At 43.7% G+C, this 19,392-nt stretch overlaps 1 protein-coding gene across 5 annotated transcripts in view; it reads left to right on the top strand.

Annotated features, from left to right (window-relative positions):
• Positions 1-19,392, top strand: part of CSNK1G1 (casein kinase 1 gamma 1) — a 161,413-nt gene that overhangs the window by 50,895 nt on the left and 91,126 nt on the right. For all 5 annotated transcript variants that reach the window (XM_004619619.2, XM_004619620.2, XM_004619617.2 and 2 more), the window contains one exon: positions 10,767-10,807. In XM_004619619.2, the coding sequence (XP_004619676.1) occupies positions 10,767-10,807 (41 nt within the window). The remainder of the gene's footprint in view (positions 1-10,766; positions 10,808-19,392) is intronic.

Here is a 19,392-nt window from a genome sequence, read left to right as displayed (position 1 = left end):
GGAATTGAACTTAGCCTTCTAAGTTTCTTTTTAATTGTTATTATTTTTAGGTTTTGCCCACATCTGCTGTGCTCAAGGGCATACTCCTGGTTCTGCACTCAGGAATCACTCCTGCTTGGCTCAGTAACCATATGGGATGCCAGGGATTGAACCTGGTTCTGCCATGTGCAATGCAAGTGCTCTATCTGCTGTATATCTCTCCAGCCCCTACTACTTTTCTTTATATACCACATGAAAGATTTAAAAAAAATTTTTTTTGGGGTGGTAACACCTACACATATATAAATGATTCAAGCTAAGCTCCTGATGTTCTACACAATTGTAAATCAATGATGAGTTAAAAAAATTTTTTTTCAAAAACTCTTTTGGTATGTACATTTTAAAAATCAGTCTGGATTCCGTGCTAATCATTTAAAAATTAACATGAAATACATCCTACAAAGGAACCAGTGTGTTATATATCTTTATAAAAATCACTGTATCACTGTATCACTGTCATCCCGTTCGTTGTTCATTGATTTACTTGAGTGGGTACCAATAATGTCTCCATTCTTCCCAGCCTTGTAATTTTAGCAGTCTCTCCTTACTTGTCTTTCCCAACGATTGGAGCTCTTTTAGGGTCAAGGGAATGAGACCTGTTATTATTGTTTTTGACATATCAAATACGCCATGAGGTGCTTGACAGGCTTTACCGTGTGGGTGGGATACTCTTGGTAGCTTGCCAGGCTCTCCGAGAGTCATATATATATTTCCCTCTATGATTTTATGGAAAATGGGTAGGGAGTGTCTTATAATGTGTTGCGTGGCTGCTTCGAGGCTGCACGGTCCAGGAATATATTCACTCATATGTGAGGCTCGGTCTGAGTGTATGGAAAGCAGCCTGGAGCGTGGTGGCAGTTGGGTAGTGGAGGTTGGCTGCCGGGGCTGGGTCCTTGGGGCAGGGAGGGCTCTCACCCGCCCTTCTCTGGGGTGCCCTAAGTGGAGACAGCCTGGCACGGAGTCCGGTGGCATGGATATGGGAGCCTCATTTTTATGCTCCCTTCTGAGAGAAGCAGCTGTGAGTTCTGGAGGGTGGCCCATGAGGAGATTATTTAGTGCCAGCAGGAGGTGGCTTATGGGTGTGACCCCTGGGTCTTCGGAAATTGGGGGAAGCAGGCAGAAGATTTCTGCTCCCGGTCCCGTTGAGCCCAGAGTCCAAGATCACAAAGTTCTGCGTTACCTGGGATAAAAAAATTTTTTTTAATAAAGATATTATTATTATTATTTAAGAAGGGTTTTTGGGCTACACTTGGCTGTGTTCAGGGGTCACCCAGGAGAACCATGCGTGGTGTGAGTGATTGAACAAGGTTTGAAGCACGCAAGGCAAAAATCTTACCTGCTGCACCGACTCTCTGACTCAGGGTAGTATTTTTTGAAATGTACTGCTTTCAGTTGAGGAAAGTAAAGAGATCTAATAAAACTGGGAACCTAAGGCCCGCTGTTCCTTTGTCATGTGCCAGAGCAAGGAGACCAGCTAGTTCTTTGAAATAATGCTGTCTGAGGAAGCTTGTGGTGTAGGCGACTTAGAAACAGGAAGTGTTCCTGTGGTGGTTTTCTGGGGAGCATCATATTTTGGGCTGCCTCACACCGACAGCAGAGTTTAGGTGTAACGCCCAGGAACTGTTATGCAATGCAGAGTCTGCCATTAACCATCGCAGTAATCTGGCCAGGAAGTGAGTTTGGGAAACCTGGATTTTGTGTAACAGATACTAAAAGCTTTCGGTGCTTGGGACTGTACTATCTTATTGATTGCTTTTTTCTGCCTACTGCCAGCCCTTTTTGGAGTGATTGTCATATATTTTCCTTTTATTGCTTTAAACTTTAAAAAAAAATTTTTTTTTAAATTGTTTTACGCTTTCAGTGAACATTTTTATTTATGACAATTCCAGGCCCTCTCAGGGCTTAGCTATTGACCCTGTACTCAGGGATCACCCCTGGCTGTGCTTGGGGGACCATATGTTAGTGTCAGGGATTGAACCAGTATCAGCCACAATGTAAATAAGCTCCTCAACCTGGTTTTTTTTTTTGGGGGGGGGTGTTGGGTCACCAGCCCACCGCGATGCACAGGGGTTACTCCTGCCTCATGCACTCAGGAATCACTCCTGGCGGTGCTTGGGGGACCCTATGGGATGCTGGGAATTGAACCCAGGTGGGCCACGTGCATGCCCGTGTACAGCCCTACCTGCTATACTATTGCTCCAGCCCCTCCTCAACCTCTGTACTATCTCTCCAGACTGTAAATATTTTGAATGGATTAGATTTACTTCTCCAAGTGTTCCAGCCAGAATTTTTTTTTGTGGGGGAGCGGGTGCCATTTCTGGTGGTGTTCAAGGCTTATTAATAGCTTTGTGCTCAGGGATCACCATGGAGGCACAAAATGCAAAATAAAATGCACAAAACAAAATGTAGAAGTCTGGATAATTACTCTGCCAATATTCTCAGTGGTATGCAGTACTTAGAAATTTTGCTCTGGGGGGTCCAGACTGATAGTACAGCGGGTAGGGCTTTTGCTTTGCATGTGGCTGACCTGGGTTCGATCCTTGGCATCCCATATAGTTCCCCAAAGCACTGCCAGGAGTAATTCCTGACTGCAGAGCCAGGAGTAGTAACCCCTGGGCATCGCTGGGTGTGACCCAAAAAAGAAAAAAAATTTTGCTCTGAAGTCAGAGAGCTAGTACAAAAGTTAAGACACTTGCCTTGCAGTGACTGAACCCCGTTCACCACATGGTCTCCTGAACAGCGAGTACCTGGCAGACAAATTTATCTGATTAATGTATAGGCCAAGCAAAATTATTATTATTTTTTTTTCCTTTTTGGGTCACACCCCAGCGATGTTCAGGGGTTACTCCTGGCTCTGCACTCAGGAGTTACCCCTGGCAGTGCTCAGGGGACCATCTGGGATGCTGGGACTTGAACCCGGCTCAGCCGCATGCAAGGCAAACGCCCTGCCCGCTGTGCTATCACTCCAGCCCACCAAGCAAAATTATTCAGTCACCACGATTGCCCTTTTGGTGTAAGGTCACCGCTTTGTAAGAGTGACATGTGTTTCCAAGTATCTCTGGTGGAAGGAAACTCATACAAACAAGCAAACAAGCAGACATACTGTGATGTCAGCCATTATTTATAATGTTACATAGACTCATTCATTATACTCCTGCAATCATCTGTTTTATGCAGATAAGAAAATTGTAGCTGAGAGGCATTTAATGCTTTACCTGTTACTTTACGATTTGGTGAGAACTTAAGGTGGAATTGCCTGTTCTAGTTTTCTTTCTGTTCTCCACGAATTTAGAGCCTCATTTTTGATAGTTCTCTTTCTATTATTATTTATCCCCCTCATCATTGCATGTAATCCAGAATATGTTCTTTTCCCTCAGAATGCTCTTAATTTTATTTTTTGTTTGTTTTGGGCCACACTTGGCTGTGCCCAGGGCTCACTCCTGGCTCTGTGCTCAGGGCTCACTCCTGGTTCTGTGCTCGGGGCTCACTCCTGGCTCTGTGCTTAGGGCTCACTCTGACTCTACGCTTGGGACTTATTCCAGGTGGGGTCAGGACACCAGTTGTTGTGCCAGTGATTGAATCCTAGTTGGCAAGGCAACCCTGCTTTATGTTCCATCTCTTAGGTCCAACTGCCAAATTTTTTAATTCATATCTTTCCAGATATTATTGCTTCATACTTGAAGTAACGTAATAAGGCCAGAGATATTCAGCGGTTAGGACACATGACCTGGGTTTGATCTCTGGCCATGTGCTTTTTGAGCATCACTGGGATGTCTTTCATGGTCTCTGGTATTGCTAGATCCGGGGTCGGAGAGATAGTACAGCAGGTAGGGACCCGGGTTCAATCTCCAGCATCCCATATGGTCTCCCAAGCACCACCAGGAGTAATTCCTAAGTGCAGAGCCAGAAGTAACCCCTGAGTATCACCGGGTTTGACCTCAAAAAAGGGACAAAAAAACTTGGTATTGTTGGACCCAAGTAGCTCAATATCCTTTAGCCCTAACATTGAGCCACTGGGCAAGTATTACTGGGATTGCCCCCCTCCCCTCAACCCAGATAATAATAATATTAGTGATACAGTGATGGGCTGGAGCGATAGCACAGCGGGTAGGGCATTTGCCTTGCTTGCGGCCGACCCAGGTTTGATTCTTCTGCTCCTCTTGGAGAGCCCGGCAAGCTACCGAGAGTATCCTGCCCGCACGGCAGAGCCTGGCAAGCTCCCCGTGGTGTATTCTATATGCCAAAAACAGTAACAACAAGTCTCACAAAGAAGACGTTACTGGTGTCCGCTCAAGCAAATCGATGACAGTGACAGTGACAGTGATACAGTGATAATATCAGTTATATTAATTGAAGTGTTGAGAATTCAGTTTTTCTAGCACCTTGCAGTTTACAAAATAGTTGTCCATATTTCAGTTTTTTTAGTTCTCATTACTATACTGTGTATGATGTTTCTTTCTTTTTTTTTTTTTGGTGGGAGAGGATATTTGGGCCACACCTAGTGGTGCTCAGGACTTACTTCTTGCTCAGTGCTCAGGGGTCATTTCCTGTGGTCCTTGGGGAATCATATTCAGTACCAGAGCTTGGGTTGAGGTCACCATATGCGAAGCCATTGCTTCCCCCCACAATCTGCCTCTCTGGTCTGTGATGTTAAACTTTAAATGTTCTGTCTTAAAACTTACTAGACATCCTCTTTCTAGGTATACCCTCACCCGTTGCTATTTTATACCTTGGCGTTAAATTAATATATTTTTTTTTGAGCTTAGTAGGAATGTTTATTAGACCAAGAAAAAGAAAGTCCCATGATATTTTCTATTTTCCAGACATGCATAGAATTAGGTCAGGGGTTGGGAGAAGAATAACATTGATGACAAATTATTTAAATTTGTTATTTTAGTTTGCTTTTAAATTTCTATGCATGTATTTTATTCACTATACCTCTCCAATATAGTGATAAGGGATAGTCCCTAGTTTATAAATTAATATTTTTAAAATTCAGCTTTCACTATGAAACTTTTTCTCTTAATATTATTAGACTCTTGGTGGTTTCACAGCATGTTGAAACAGCAAAACTTTGTATTTGTAGGCTCGGAGAGGTAATATGGGAGTTAAGACATGTATTTTGCATGTGGGTGATCTGGTTCAAATCCTCTGCACCACCAGGACCACACCTGAGCACAGAGCCAGGTGTGACCCAAAAACTAAAACAGAAAACAAGACAGCCAGACATTTTTTTCCCCTGGGGTGGTGGGTGCGGGTTTGGGCCACATTCAGTGGTGCTGAGGGCTTCCCCCTGGTTTTGACTCCATGATTATTCCTGGCAGGGATTGGGGGAACGGTATCAGGTGCCAGGGATAGAACCTTGGCCAGATGTTTCCTGGGCAAGTGCCTTACTACTGCTTTCAAACCTCCAAAATTTTTAATTTTAATTTAGTATTGTTCATAATTTCTTGTTCATAGTTGTTCATAACAGTTGTTCATAATTTGTTCATAATTTCTTACATAGTCTAAAAATTTTTTAATGTAGGAAATATGTATTCTACCTTTATTCTTTTTTAAAAAAATATATTTTCATTCACATATTTGTAAGTGCTTTTGCTTATGGTTCTGTTGATCGTTTTAATGTGTACAGTTAAAGTATCTACAGACCTTCCACCCATGTCCCCCATTACTACTACTCTGCCTTTTTTTTTTTTTTTCTTTTTGGGTCACATTTGGGGATGCACAGGGGTTACTCCTGGCTCTACACTCAGGAATCTCTCCTGGCGGTGCTCTGAGGACCATATGGGATGCTGGGAATCGAACCCGGGTTGGCGTATGCAAGGCAAACACCCTACCCATTGGGCTATCGCTCCAGCCCCCAACTCTACCTTCTTAACTCCCATTCCCTGTTTCACTTCATATTTCAGTGCTGTCGGCCGGGTTGGGGGTCTGCTAATATTTGACACCATCGATTTCCCTTGTTTTGTTTCCCTTTATATATACTCCAGATGACTGAGCGCACATGGTATTTTTCCTCTCCCTCTGATTAACATGATATTCCTCCAATTCTTTTGAAGTTGCCATGAATGGCATGATTTTATCTTTTCTTAAGTTGCATAATATTCAATTGTGTATAGAAATAATTGTATATTATATATAATATATGCATTACGTATTAGTGTGATGTATATATATATAATTGTGCATTATATTATTTATGCTTTATCAGACATTGGGTTGTTTCCCTTCTCTGGCTATTGTGCTAAGTGCTGCAATGAACATAGCTAAGATAAGCATTTATCTTTCCAAAATGATACTTTGTACTTTTGGGGATAATTGCCAAGTGAAATTGCTGGGTCATAAGGAAGGTCTGTTTCACCTTTTTTTTTTTTTTTGCTTTTTGGGTCACACCTGGCAATGCACAGGGGTTACTCCTGGCTCTACACTCAGGAACCACCCCTGGCGGTGCTCAGGGGACCATATGGGATGCTGGGAATCGAACCCGGGTCAGCCGCGTGCAAGGCAAACGCCCTACCCACTGTGCTATTGCTCCAGCCCCTGTTTCACCTTTTTTGAGAAATCCCATAGGGATCAAGTGATCTTTATCTTTTTTAACATTTTTTTGTTTGTTTGTTTGGGGTCACACCAGGCTATGCACAGGGTTACTCCTGGCCCATGCACTCAGGAATTACTCCTGGTGGTGCTCGGAGGACCACATTGGATGCTGGGTTTCGAACCTGGATCGGCCGCGTGAAAGGCAAACGCCCTACTCGCTGTGCCATTGCTCCAGCCCCAATCTTTATTTTTTTAATATAAAAAAAAAAAACGACCCTTTTGAAAGAAGTGTGTATCAAGCCAGTTTGGTTCACTTTTGTGTGCTAACTACTATTACCATCTGTAAACTACTATTTTTCAGGTTTATTGCTAAGGGATGTAAGGACAAGTTGAAAATTCTTCTTGTCTGTAGGAAATTTTCGCTTAATTAAGATGAAAAAGATATATGTATATATCTTAATATATATGTGTTGGGGGTGTTTATTAGCAGTAGAACACAACTTGCATGTGTGAATGTGTGAAGTGCTGGATTCACTTCTTGATTTGTAAAAATTACACATAACTAGTTTTCCATATGGAAGTTTGTGTTGCCTGGTGCGGCCTCAGTTTTATAAAATGTATTTAGAAAAGGTACTGAGAATAAGGGACAAAAGAAACTAAAAAAGTAATAGAAGAGTGAGACAGATGGTGAGAATTGGTACAGAAATTTCCAATCTAGAATGTAGATAATTAAATTTAGCAGTCGAGGGAGAGCTAAGTGACTGATGGGTACCTGCCCAGTATATACTCTTAAGTATATATATACTGCAAGTTTATACTGAAAATATAAATCACACTAGATAGGCTTCAAAAATTTCAAAAATCAAAGACACTAGGAATGTCAGGATGTTGGGTTGCAGAAGGAACTAAAAGCAGGCCACTTGGTACAAGTCTCTGTGGGAAAGCAGTTAGTTGACAAGATCTTCCTCTTCCCCTGTCTTTACCTGGCAGTTCCCCTTTTCATCCTCCGAGGAGAGGGAGGTTCCTGGTACAGCAGAGTGACGCCAAACTGCCCAGCCCACATAAAGAAGGTGAAGAAATGGCTGTGCCCTGAGTGTGAGGCCAGTGTCATACATGTCCAAGAGTGCTTGAGTTCCTCACTGGAAACCTCTGCCGGGTTTCTGTTCTGTTTAGGTTCTGTTTTGGTTTACTATAAAAGCGTATTTCCCAAATCAGGCAGACTGGAGAGAGAGGGTTGGGGTTACCTTGTATGTGGCCAACCCCAATTTTGTCCCTGGCATTCCACATAGTCCCTCAAACACTGTGAGGAGTGTCCCTTGAACAAAAGAGCTAGGGGGCTGGAGCAATAGCACAGCGGGTAGGGTGTTTGCCTTGTATGCGGCTGACCTGGGTTCGACTCACAGCATCCCATATGGTCCCTTGAGCACCACCAGGAGTAATTCCTGAGTGTATGAGCCAGGAGTAACCCCTGTGCATCGCTGGGTGTGACCCAAAAGGCAAAAAAAAAAAACAAACAAAAAACGCTAGGAGTGATTCCTGAGCACTACTGGGCATGGCCCCCTAGTTTTGTTTATTTTTTGGGGGGGCACACCCAGATGTGCTCAGGGCTTACTAGTGTCTCTGTGCTCAGGGATCACTCCTGGCAGTGACTGGGGGACCATAGGAGATGCTGGGGATGGAATAGGGGTTGGCTGCATACAGGGCAAGCACCTGAAACCCTCTACTGTCTCTCTGGTCCCCCTCAAGTTCTAAAAATTTTTATTTTTATTTATTTATTTATTTTTTTGCTTTTTGGGTCACACCCAGCGATGCACAGGGGTTACTCCTGGCTCATACACTCAGGAATTACTCCTGGCGGTGCTCAGGGGACCATATGGGATGCTGGGAGTCGAACCCGGGTCGGCCGCGTGCAAGGCAAACACCCTACCCGCTGTGCTATTGCTCCAGCCCCAAGTTCTAAAAATTTTTAAACCAGATTATTTTAACTTTTTGTTTTTGGGGCCACACCCAGTGATTCTTAGGGGTTACTCCTTGCACTATGATCAGGGATCACTCCTGGTGGTGCTCAGGAGACTATATGGGATGCTGGGGATTGAACCCAGGTTGGCTGCTTGTAAGGCAAATGCCCTACCCACTATTCTATCTCTCTGGTCTCCGACCAAATCTTTAGAAGGAAAGCAGTATCTTACTTGTGCTTTAGCATATGACCTTTACGGACTATTGCTTTTGCATACCTCAGGGAAAGAAGCAACATTCAAGATTATTTATAATATTGAATCTGTCTTTATTTTTCATTATTTCTCCCCATATGCCAACTGCTTTATTCATACTAGACAACTCAGCTAGTATATTTCCTACAATATCTCCAGATCACGTTCCTTTTTTTTTTCCCCCCTTGATTTTTGGGAAGTGCTGGCAGTGCTCAGGGATTGCTCCTGACAGTGCACTCAGGGATCACTCCTGACAAGGCTTGGGGTGCTAAGGATTGAACCCAGGTCAGCTGCGTACAAGGCAAGAATCTTACCCTGGTATTATCTCTCCAGCCCCTCCATATCAACTTTTCAAGAGACAATGTGCAGGGACTCCTCCTGGTTCTGCGTTTAGGGGTCATTCCTGACAGTGCTTGGGATACATTTTGCAGTACTGCGGAGGGAACCAGGATAAGCATGGCAAGCACCTTGTCCCTGTACTGTCTCTCGGGTCCACACCCACCATTACTTCATTTATTTATGTGTTTATTTATTTATTGGCTTTTTGGGTCACACCCAGTGATCCTCAGGGCTTATTTCTGGTTCTGCACTCATGAATTACTCATGGAAGGGTTCATGGGATGCTGGGAATTGAACCCAGGTCAGCCGTGTGCAAGACAAAAGTTCGCCCCTCTGGGCTCCGACCCTCCACCAATCACTTTAAAGGTCAAAGTTTTAGGTGTTGGAGCTGTGCAGGATATGGTCTTAGATCCTTTAAGGGCATAGTGAGAACAAATATATAACATTCCTACCCTAAAAGATTTAGAGTTCATTAATATAGAACAAATAGGGGCCAGAAAGCATACAGGTAAATTGCTTGCATTGTATGTGACTAACCTCTGTTTGATATCTGGCACCCCTGTGTTCCTTCAAGCACTACCACCCTTAAGACCAAGAGTAACTCCTGAGCATTGCTGGGTGTGGTTTAATCCCCACTTTCGTAAAAGAAGAGAGCATAAGTATATAAGAAGCAATATGAATTCCAGATTCTAGATCAGCTGTAGTGGCATATACTAACTATACAGTAGCAGTTCAAACAAAGTTGGGAGGTAAAGCTAGTTAAAACTCAGCTCGTAATAGAGGCTAAAGGTTTTCAGCCACTTGTCTGAGAAATGCTGGGGGCCCAGAGGTGTAGAGTGGTGGGATGAGGATATAAGGATAGTGTACACAGAGCTCCTGTGTGAAGGGGCTTATGTGACGCTGCTTGGATCAGTGACTCCCAAGCCCCCGTGTCCCTCAGGGTGTGTGCCCGGGCCAGACATGCATTCCAGCCCTCTGACTTCTCTCCCCAACCATCTAAGCTTGTTTTCTTTATTCTGGTTTGCTGCATGACTTCATAGTTTGTTATATGAAAATTTGGAATGTTGGGGCTCAGCAGTGCGGCGGGATGCAGCACATACATGTCGGAGCCCCAGGTTCAGTCGCTGCATTGCATGGTCCCTGGCTTCCACCAGGAGTGACCCCTGAGCACTGCAGAATGTGACCCAAAACCCCCAAAAGAAAACCTTCTTATATGTATGAGGGAAGAAGCTTCTTTTTCCCTTTGTAAATTGTTCTTTCATGTCGAACTCTAAAATTCTCATATTTTTTGTTTGTTTGTTTGTTTGTTTGTTTGAGGAGAGGCCACACATGACTGTGCTCAGGGCTTTCTCCTGGTAGTGCTTTGTGGGACTATACGTGGTGCCAGGGTTTGAACCAGGGTTGGCCATGAGCATGGCCAGCTCCTTACCCCTTGTACTATATATCTCTGGCCACAAACTGCTTTTGTTTTCTTTGCTGGGTCTCATGGTCTTTGTTGGGGTTTCACTTATAAATATAAAGAAATGGTTCATGTATTTATGTAAAACAGCATTGGGGTTGACCCTTGAAGGTTTTTTTTTTTTCCTTTCACTTACCCTGAGCTAATGTCACTAAAACCTATATATTCTGCTTTTCCCCTAGGTAAAAATCTCTACACCAATGAATATGTAGCTATCAAACTGGTGAGTAGACTCTATATTTGTGGTAATTATGTTTTGGTGCTCTTACCTTTCACATATCTTATTACAGGAATTGCAAAAATACTTCCGTTGTGGATATTTCTTGCAGCTGATCCCAAGTAGTAATTTTCAACATCTGTAGTTTTGCATGGATGAACCACTGATACTAAGCATATTTAAGAAATAATTAATTAGGGGCTGAGTGATAGCACAGTGGGTAGGGCGTTTGCCTTGCACGCGGCCAACCCAGGTTCGATTCCCAGCATCCCATATGGTCCCCGAGCACCGCCAGGAGTAATTCCTGAGTGCATGAGCCAGGAGTGACCCCTGTGCATTGCTGGGTGTGACCCAAAAAGTAAAAAAAAAAAGAAAGAATTAGAGACTGGAGAAATTGACAGACGTAGGGTGCTTGCCTTGCACATAGTGGTACCCCATATGGTACCATATGGTACCCCATACACTGCCAGGAGTAACCCCTGAGCATCACTGGATATGGCCCAAAACCAAAAAAAAAAAAAAGAAAAAAAAGATGAATTAAAAACTGGACAACAAAAATAAGGTGGGAGAAAAAAATTGCTGGGATAGTAGTAGTTTCTATAAATGCTCTTTTGACACTTTATGTTTTGATGACATTAATAATGTCATCTAATAGAACAAATTTAATTTTTAAGAACTTTTGTTACCAGTAGCCCTCAGGGGCTACTCCCAGCTTAGTGCTTGCTTCAGTGCTGGGGGCCCGGTGGTGCCTGGGAGAGAGCCGGGGCCACTGTGTGCCGAGTAGGCAGTTCAGCTCATCGAGTAGCTCTTGGATTAAAAGTTTCCTTTTCTGGATCCATTTATTAAAAATGCAAGGTATTGTTGATACTGCTAGGGAATCAAATGTGATCATCTAAACTTTTTTTTTTTTACTTTTTTTATTGAATCACTGTGAGATAGACCGTTCGAAAGCTGTTCATGATTAGATTTCAGTTCTATAATATTTCAGCACCCATCCCTCCACCAGGGTGCAGTTCCCGGCACCAGTGTCCACAGTTACCTCCCATCACTTTCCGCGCCACCCCCTGCCTGCCTCAGGCAGGTGCTTTTCTTCTCTCTCTCTCTCTCTCTCTCTCTCTCTCTCTCTCTCTCTCTCTCTCTCTATCTATCTATCTATCTCTCTCTCTCTCTATATATATATATATATATATATATCTTCTCCCCACCCCCTTGGACATTGTGGTTTGCTATATTGATACTGAAAGATTATCAAGAATATCCCTTACCTACTTTTTAACCCTCAGATCTTGTCCAGCGTGATCGTTCCCAGCTATTATTTCAGAGTGATCTTTTCTCTATCTTACCTACCCTCAGCCCCACACATACTTGTGATTAGTTCCAACCATTGACCAACCAGTCCTCCTAACCCCTGTTTTCCCTGGCCATGGATATTACTCTTCTACTGTATAATATTTTCATATACCATGAATGAATGCAGTCATTCTATATCTGTCCTTTCCTTTTGACTCATTTCACTCAGCATGATACTCTCCACGTCCATCACAGGCAAATTTCATGACTTCATTTTTCCTAACAGCTGCATAGTATTCCATTCTGTAGTTGTGCCAATTGTTTCTTTATCCATTTGTCTGTTCTTGGGCACTCAGGTTGTGTTTAGCTTCTGGCTATGGTGAATAGTGCTACAGTGAACAAAGGAGTGCAGGTGGTGTTTCTGTTGTGTGTTTTTGGACCCCCAGGGTATATTTCAGAAGTGGTATTGCTGGGTCAAATGGGATTTCAATTTTTAGTTTTTTAAGAAACGTCCATATTGTTTTCCAAAAGGACTGGACCAGTTGGCATTCCCACCAGCAAGGAGAGTCCCTTTCTCCCCACATCCATGCCAGCACTGGTTGCTCTTGTTCTTCTGCATGTGTACCAGTCTCTGTGGTGTGAGATGATATCTCATTGTTGTTTTGATCTGCATCTCCCTGATGATTAGTGAAGAAGAGCATGTTTTCATGAGTCTTTTGGTCATTCGAGTTTCTGCTTTCAGAAAGTTTCTGTTCATTTCATTCCCCCATTTTCTGGTGGGATTGGATGTTTTTTTTCTTGTAAAGTTCAACCAGTGCCTTGTATATTTTTGATATTAACTCCTTGTCAGATGGGTATTGGGTGAGTATCCTTTCCCATTCCATAGGCTGTCTTTGTATCCTGGTCACTGTTTCTTTTGAGGTGCAGAAGCTTCTTAGTTTAAGATAGTCTCATTTGTTCATCTTTGCTTCCACTTGCTTGGCCAGTGGTGTTTCGTTTTTGAAGATACCTTTAGCTTCAATATCATGGATGGTCTTGCCGACCTTTTCTTCAGTGTACTTTATGGATTCTGATCTGATGTTGAGGTCTTTAATCATTTTGGTCTGACTTTGGTGCATAGTGTTAGATAGAAGTATAAGCCCGTCTTTTTGCATGTAGCTGTCCAGTTTTGCCAGCACCACTTGTAAAAGAGACTTTCCTTGCTCCATTCGTATATCTTGCTACCATATCAAAGATTAAATAATCATATATTTGAGGGTGTGTGTAAGGATATTCAACCCTATTCCATTGGTCGATGGATCTGTTTTTATTCCAATACCATTCTGTTTTAATTATTACCGCTTTGTAGTACAGTTTGAAGTTGAGGAATGTGATGCCTCCCATCTTTTTACCCCCCAAGAATTGTGTTAGTTCTTCATGGGGGCTTATTGTTCCATATGAATTTGAGGAGTATTTGATCAATTTCTTTGAAAATGTCATGGGTATCTTTATAGGGATCACATTGAGTCTGTATAATCCTTTGGGGAGTATTGCCATTTTGACAATGTTAATTCTGCCAATCCATGAACAGGGGATGTGTTTCTATTTCCTTGTGTCCTCTTTTATTTTTTGAGGTAGCACTTTGTAGTTTTCTATGTACAGGTCCTTTATCTCCTTAGTTAAGCTGATTCCGAGGTACTTGATTTTCTGAGGCAGGATTGTGAATGGGATTCTAAACATTATTTTTAAAGGCTACCAAGCATGAATATGTAGAATGTAGTCAGTTTGAAGCAAAGAGTTCCATTGGTCATGTCAGTACTAATCTTCTGACTAGTGGAGTTAATGCTTGAAATAACTTTCTATCACAGAATTCTATTGAGATTTGATAATTTTAGAAGAAACAAAACCTTATATATTTAAGAGTAGTACAAGGGAATATTTTTACAAGAGAATTTTTAAGCATTGAAATGTTTCATAATGCATGCAGGCTTCTCTGAAATGGTGAAGTGTTGGTTCTTAGTGTTTGTATATCTTAGTAAAAACATTTCTTTCCATTTGCAGGTAGTTTGGATTTGATTAGTTGGAAGAGAGGAATTGGTGGTTGTTGAATGAAGTGTCTTGAGATAGTTGCAGTTTTCTAATGACTTGCATTTAGCCATGATTGCTCTGTGGATAGTGTTTTTCTCTCATTCAATGTTTCAGTTTGAACAGTTAGACTTATTTTATAAGGGGCTCTCAGTCAGATTTGTTTCTTGCTTGGAGGTGTACAGGGAGCGGGTTCAGGCAGGTCGATGCTCAGGAACTAGTTTTTCTTTTGGTGTCTTTCTTTGGTGAAGAAATAGGAACAGGAAGAGGTAATGCAAAGTGCAATGTAGACCAAAAATTTCTTTTTTGAGCGGGGGGGGGGGGGGGCACATCCGGCATTGCACAGGGATTACTCCTGGCTCATGCACTCAGGTATTAGTCCTGGTGGTGCCCGGGGCCCATACGGGATGCTGGGAATTGAACCCGGGTTGGCCGGGTTCAAATGCCCTATCCACTGGCTATCGCTCCAGCCCCCCAAATACTTTCTGGGACTGACTATTGCAGGACCTAATAGTAGATTAATGACATGTATTTTACTGATGTGAATTTGGGTATTCTGCATTTTTACTTTTTCTGCCTTACTACTTTGGTGGGCTGGAGCGATAGTACAGAGGGTAGGGTGTTTGCCTTGCACGCGGCTAACCTGGGTTTGATTCTTCCGTCCCTTTCGGAGAGCCCGGCAAGCTACCAAGAGTATCTCGCCCGCACCTCGGAGCCTGGCAAGTTACCCATGGCGTATTTGATATGCCAAAAACAGTAACAACAAGTCTCACAATGGAGACGTTACTGGTGCCCACTCGAGCAAATCAATGAGCAACGAGATGACAGTGATACAGTGATACTACTTTGGTAATAATCTTTTTTTGAAACTAGTTACACAAAAAAACCCAGCACCTAAAACACTTAAAAACTTTTTTTTTTAATACTTTAGATTTTCTTTTTAAAAAATTTTCATATTGAGACCAGAGCAGTAGTACAGCAGGAAGGGTTTTTGCTTTACATGTGGCCCACCAGGTTCAGTTCCCGGTCTCCCATATGGTCCCTGAGCACTGCCAGAAGTAATTTCTGAACGCAGAGTGAGGAATAAGCGTTGAATACCATAGGTGTGGCCCAAAAACCAAAATGTAAAATTTTAAAAATTTTTAGTTTTGATTTGTTTTGGATTTTGTTGGTCACAGCTGGCAATCCTGGGTCCATGCTCAATTGACCATCAGGTGCCAGGGCTTGAATTTGGACCTGTGCAAGTGCTTTAAGCACTATGTTAAATCCCTGTCTCTTTAATACTTAACAGGAGGTCTTTAGAGGCTTTCTTCTTAAATAATGCCTTTGTAAGTTGTGTTAGTATACACTTATAAGTTTCTATATGGGTTTTTTTGTTTGAGGGATATAGTGTTACCATACCACATCCACAACCAAAGTGCAATATCCCTGTGCCACAGTCCATTCAAACCACTACCCTCCTACCCTCTCCGAGCCTTTCCTGCTACCCCCTGCCCTCTCCACTACCCCTGTGCTCTCTCCACTGCCCCTGCCCTCTCCACTACCCCTATGCCCTCTCCACTACCCTCTGCCCTCTCCACTACCCCTATGCCCTCTCCACTACCCCTGTGCCCTCTCTGTTACCCCCTGCTCTCTCTACTACCCCATGCCCTCTCTGCTACCTCCGTGCCCTCTCCACTATCCCTTTGCTGTCTTCGCTACACCCTGCCCTCTCCACTATCCCTGTGCCCTCTCTACTACCCTCTGCCTTCTCCAACTCCCCCTGTCCTCTCCGCCACCCTCTGCTCTCTGCTACCCCCTGCCCTCCCTGCTACCCTCTCCACTGCCCTCTGCCTTCTCCGCTACCCTCCGCCCTTTCCACTACTCTGCCCTCTCCACTACCCTCTGCCCTCTCCACTACCCTCTGCCCTCTCCACTGCCTTCTGCCCTCTCCGCTACCCTCTGCCCTCTCTGCTACCCCCTGCCCTCTCCACTACCCCTCTGCTCTCTCCCTTAACCCCTGCCCTCTTTTTTTCCTTTGGCAGTAAGTTCACGGTCAGAGTCTAAGGGTTTGTTGTCACTGGACCTTGTTCTCTTGCTTTTATTTATATGTCAAATATAAGCGAAACCAGCTGTGACTTTCTCCTTCTAACTTACATTTGCTCGTGGTTTCCATAAGGACAGGAGGTCTTCACCTCTTCTAATACTGAGTGTTTTTCCACTGAGGGCACAGACCATGACAGCTGTATCCACTCATCTGTTGATGGGCTTTTGGGTTGTAAATAATGCTGGAGTGAAATACCTTTTTTTTTGAATCGGTGGGGTTCTTTTGATAGATATGAGAAAATAGCTAGATATATTTAGCTGGAGGTGGGACTGCACCTGGCTCCCCCAGGGGCTGCTTGCTCCCTGCTCAGTGGTGTGGGTCCTTCCTCTTGTTGTCCAGGGACCGCGCAGTTCCGGGGATCAAACCCAGGTCTCCTCCACTCAAGGGATGTGCTCCAATGGGTTGAGCGCTCTCCTGGCCCTAGATCATATTTTTGGGTTTGTTTTGGGGGCACACTGACTGTGCTCAGAATTTACTCCTGACTGTGTCCTCAGTGACTACTTCTGGCGGTGCTCAAGGGAGCATATGGGATGCTGGGGATTGAACCAGGTTGGCCGTGTATAAGGCAAGCACTTACCCGAAGTGCTATTTCTCTTGCCCCCCCCTAGGTTATGTTTTTAATCTCATGAGGCAGTACTGCACTATTTACTATAGGCGCTGGGCCAATTTATATTTTCTACTTATAGAAGGATTCTTTTTTTTCTGATGGTGCTCACAGATCTCTCCTCGTAGTTTCTGGGGCTGTGTGGTGCTAGGGTTAGAGCTCAGGCTTCTGCAGCATTCCAGCCCTATGGGTTATCTCACTGCTATTCTTCCACCACCATTTCTATTAATTTGCATGTGGCTCTCCAGTGCCCGTTATTTAGTTTTGGTTTTGGACCACACCTGGCAGTGCTCAGGGCTTATTTCTGGCTCTGTGTTCAAGAATCACTCCTGACAGAGCTTGGGGGAACCTGTGGGTGCTGGGGATCAAACACGGTCAGCCATGTACAAGGCAGGCCCCCTGCCCACTGTACTCTCTGTCCCATCCAGTGCCACTTATTGAAGAGACTTTTCTCCATCAATGTTTTTGGCCTCTTGTTTTAAGTTAGCAACCATAAATGTGTGGGTTTATTTTCTCTCAAGATTTTTGAATTACTTATTGACCTGGTATTTTTTAATTTATCTTTCTTTGGAGGGCAGAGGTTGGCTACAGCAAGCAGTGCTCAGGAGCTACTCCTGGCTCTGTAGTCAGGGGCCACTCCTAGTGGTGCTCAAGAGATCATATGTGGTACCAGGGATCAAACTTGGGTTGACTACAAATTAAGTCCCTTTTCTCCTATCTCTCTCTCTGGCTCCATCTCAAGTGTTTGTTCTAGGGTGACAACGAACAGTCCTCAGGGCATATTCTTGGCTCTGTGTTCAGGAATCACTCCTGGTGGTGCTCAAGGAACCAAATGCAGTATTGGGGATTGAACTGGGTCAGCTGCATACAAGGCAAGCACCTTAACATTCATCTTACGTATTTAAAACATTTAGTGTTACCATACCACATCCACAACCAAAGTGCAATATCCCTGTGCCACAGTCCATCCTACCCACTACCTTCCTACCCTCTCCGAGCCTTTCCTGCTACCCCCTGCCCTCTCCACTATCCCTGTGCCCTCTCTGCTACCTCCTTGCCCTCTCCACTATCCCTGTGCTGTCTTCGCTACACCCTGCCCTCTCCACTACCCCTGTGCCCTCTCCACTACTCTCTGCCTTCTCCAACTCCCCTTGTTGGAGTTTTTTGGATGTTGTGGTGGTGCTCAGGACTTATTCCTGGTTCTGTACTCAGAGATCACTCCTGGGAGGGCTCATATGCAATGCCTGGGTATTGAAGTGGGGTCAGCCACATTCTGTATTATCTCTCCAGCACACCTACATATATACATATACACATATATACATACATATATACATATATGTACACACATATACACATATATTTTTTAACGTTTCTTGAAGTATGCCTTGAAACATTCTTTAGGGGCTGTGGGGTTGGCTCACAGTGAGCAGTGCTCAGGAGCTCCTCACAGCACATCACTTGAGGGTTGCTCTCAACAGTGCTCTGGAGTGCCATGCAGTGCCAGGGCTCAAACCCAGTCATCCCACATGCAAAGCATATGCAATATCCCTTTGAGATCCCCCTCTCCCTCTTCCTGACATTGGGATTTTGATAGGATTGCCCTAAATCTGTAAATTGTTTTTGGTAATATTTTAGTAATATTAAAATGTTCATTGCATGAACATGGGATATCTTTATGTTTCTCTGCATCTTTCATTTCTTTTAATAATGTTTTTCCAGGTGTAGGTCTTTCACCTGCTTCGTTGTTTATTTGCTTTGTTTATTGGACTGCTTTTAGCAGTTCTTAGAAGCTACTTCAATACAGCATTCAGGAGTCACTCCTTGTGGTTTCTGGAACACCGTGCATTGCTAAGGGTCAGATCGAAAGGTCCCACATGGAAAACGTGCACTTCTCCACTTTAAACTATCTCCCCAACGCTCATTTCCTTTGTTAATTATACTCCCAGTTGTGTGGTCCTTTCATTTTAAAAAGGGGCCATACCCAGTGGTGCTAGGTTAGCCATTATTGCCGGGGCCAAGCGCCAAGCTCAGAGCCTCATAAGTACCTGGAATATATTCCATCAGTTGAGCCAAATCCCTAGCCCCATTTTAACTTTTTGTTTTGGGCCCACACCTGGTGGTGCTCAGGGATCCCTCCTGGCTGGGACTGTATATGGTGCCAGGGATTGAACCCAGTTTGGTCATGTGCAAGCCTTACCTACTGTACTATCACTCCAATCTGCATTTTATCTTTTTTAAAGAAAGTGTAAATGGTATTATTCTCCTACTTTTTTTTTTTAACTAATTCATTGTTGGCACATAAAAATGCAGTATTGGGGCTGGAGCAATATCACAGTGGGTAGGGTGTTAGCCTTGCATGAGGCCAACCCGGGTTCAATTCTCATCATCCCATATGGTCCTGTGGGCACTGCCAGGAGTGATTCCTGAGTGCAAAGCCAGGAGTAACCCCTGAGCATCGCTGGGTGTGACCCAAAAAGCAAAAAAAGAAAAAAAGAAAGAATGCAGTATATTTTTGTTTGTGGTGTTCAGCGCCTGCTCCTGGCT

Source organism: Sorex araneus, chromosome 2 (genome assembly GCF_027595985.1).
Source record: "Sorex araneus isolate mSorAra2 chromosome 2, mSorAra2.pri, whole genome shotgun sequence".
In the NCBI taxonomy this organism is placed as follows: Eukaryota; Metazoa; Chordata; class Mammalia; order Eulipotyphla; family Soricidae; genus Sorex; species Sorex araneus.
This window is presented reverse-complemented; position numbering and strand designations above follow the sequence as displayed.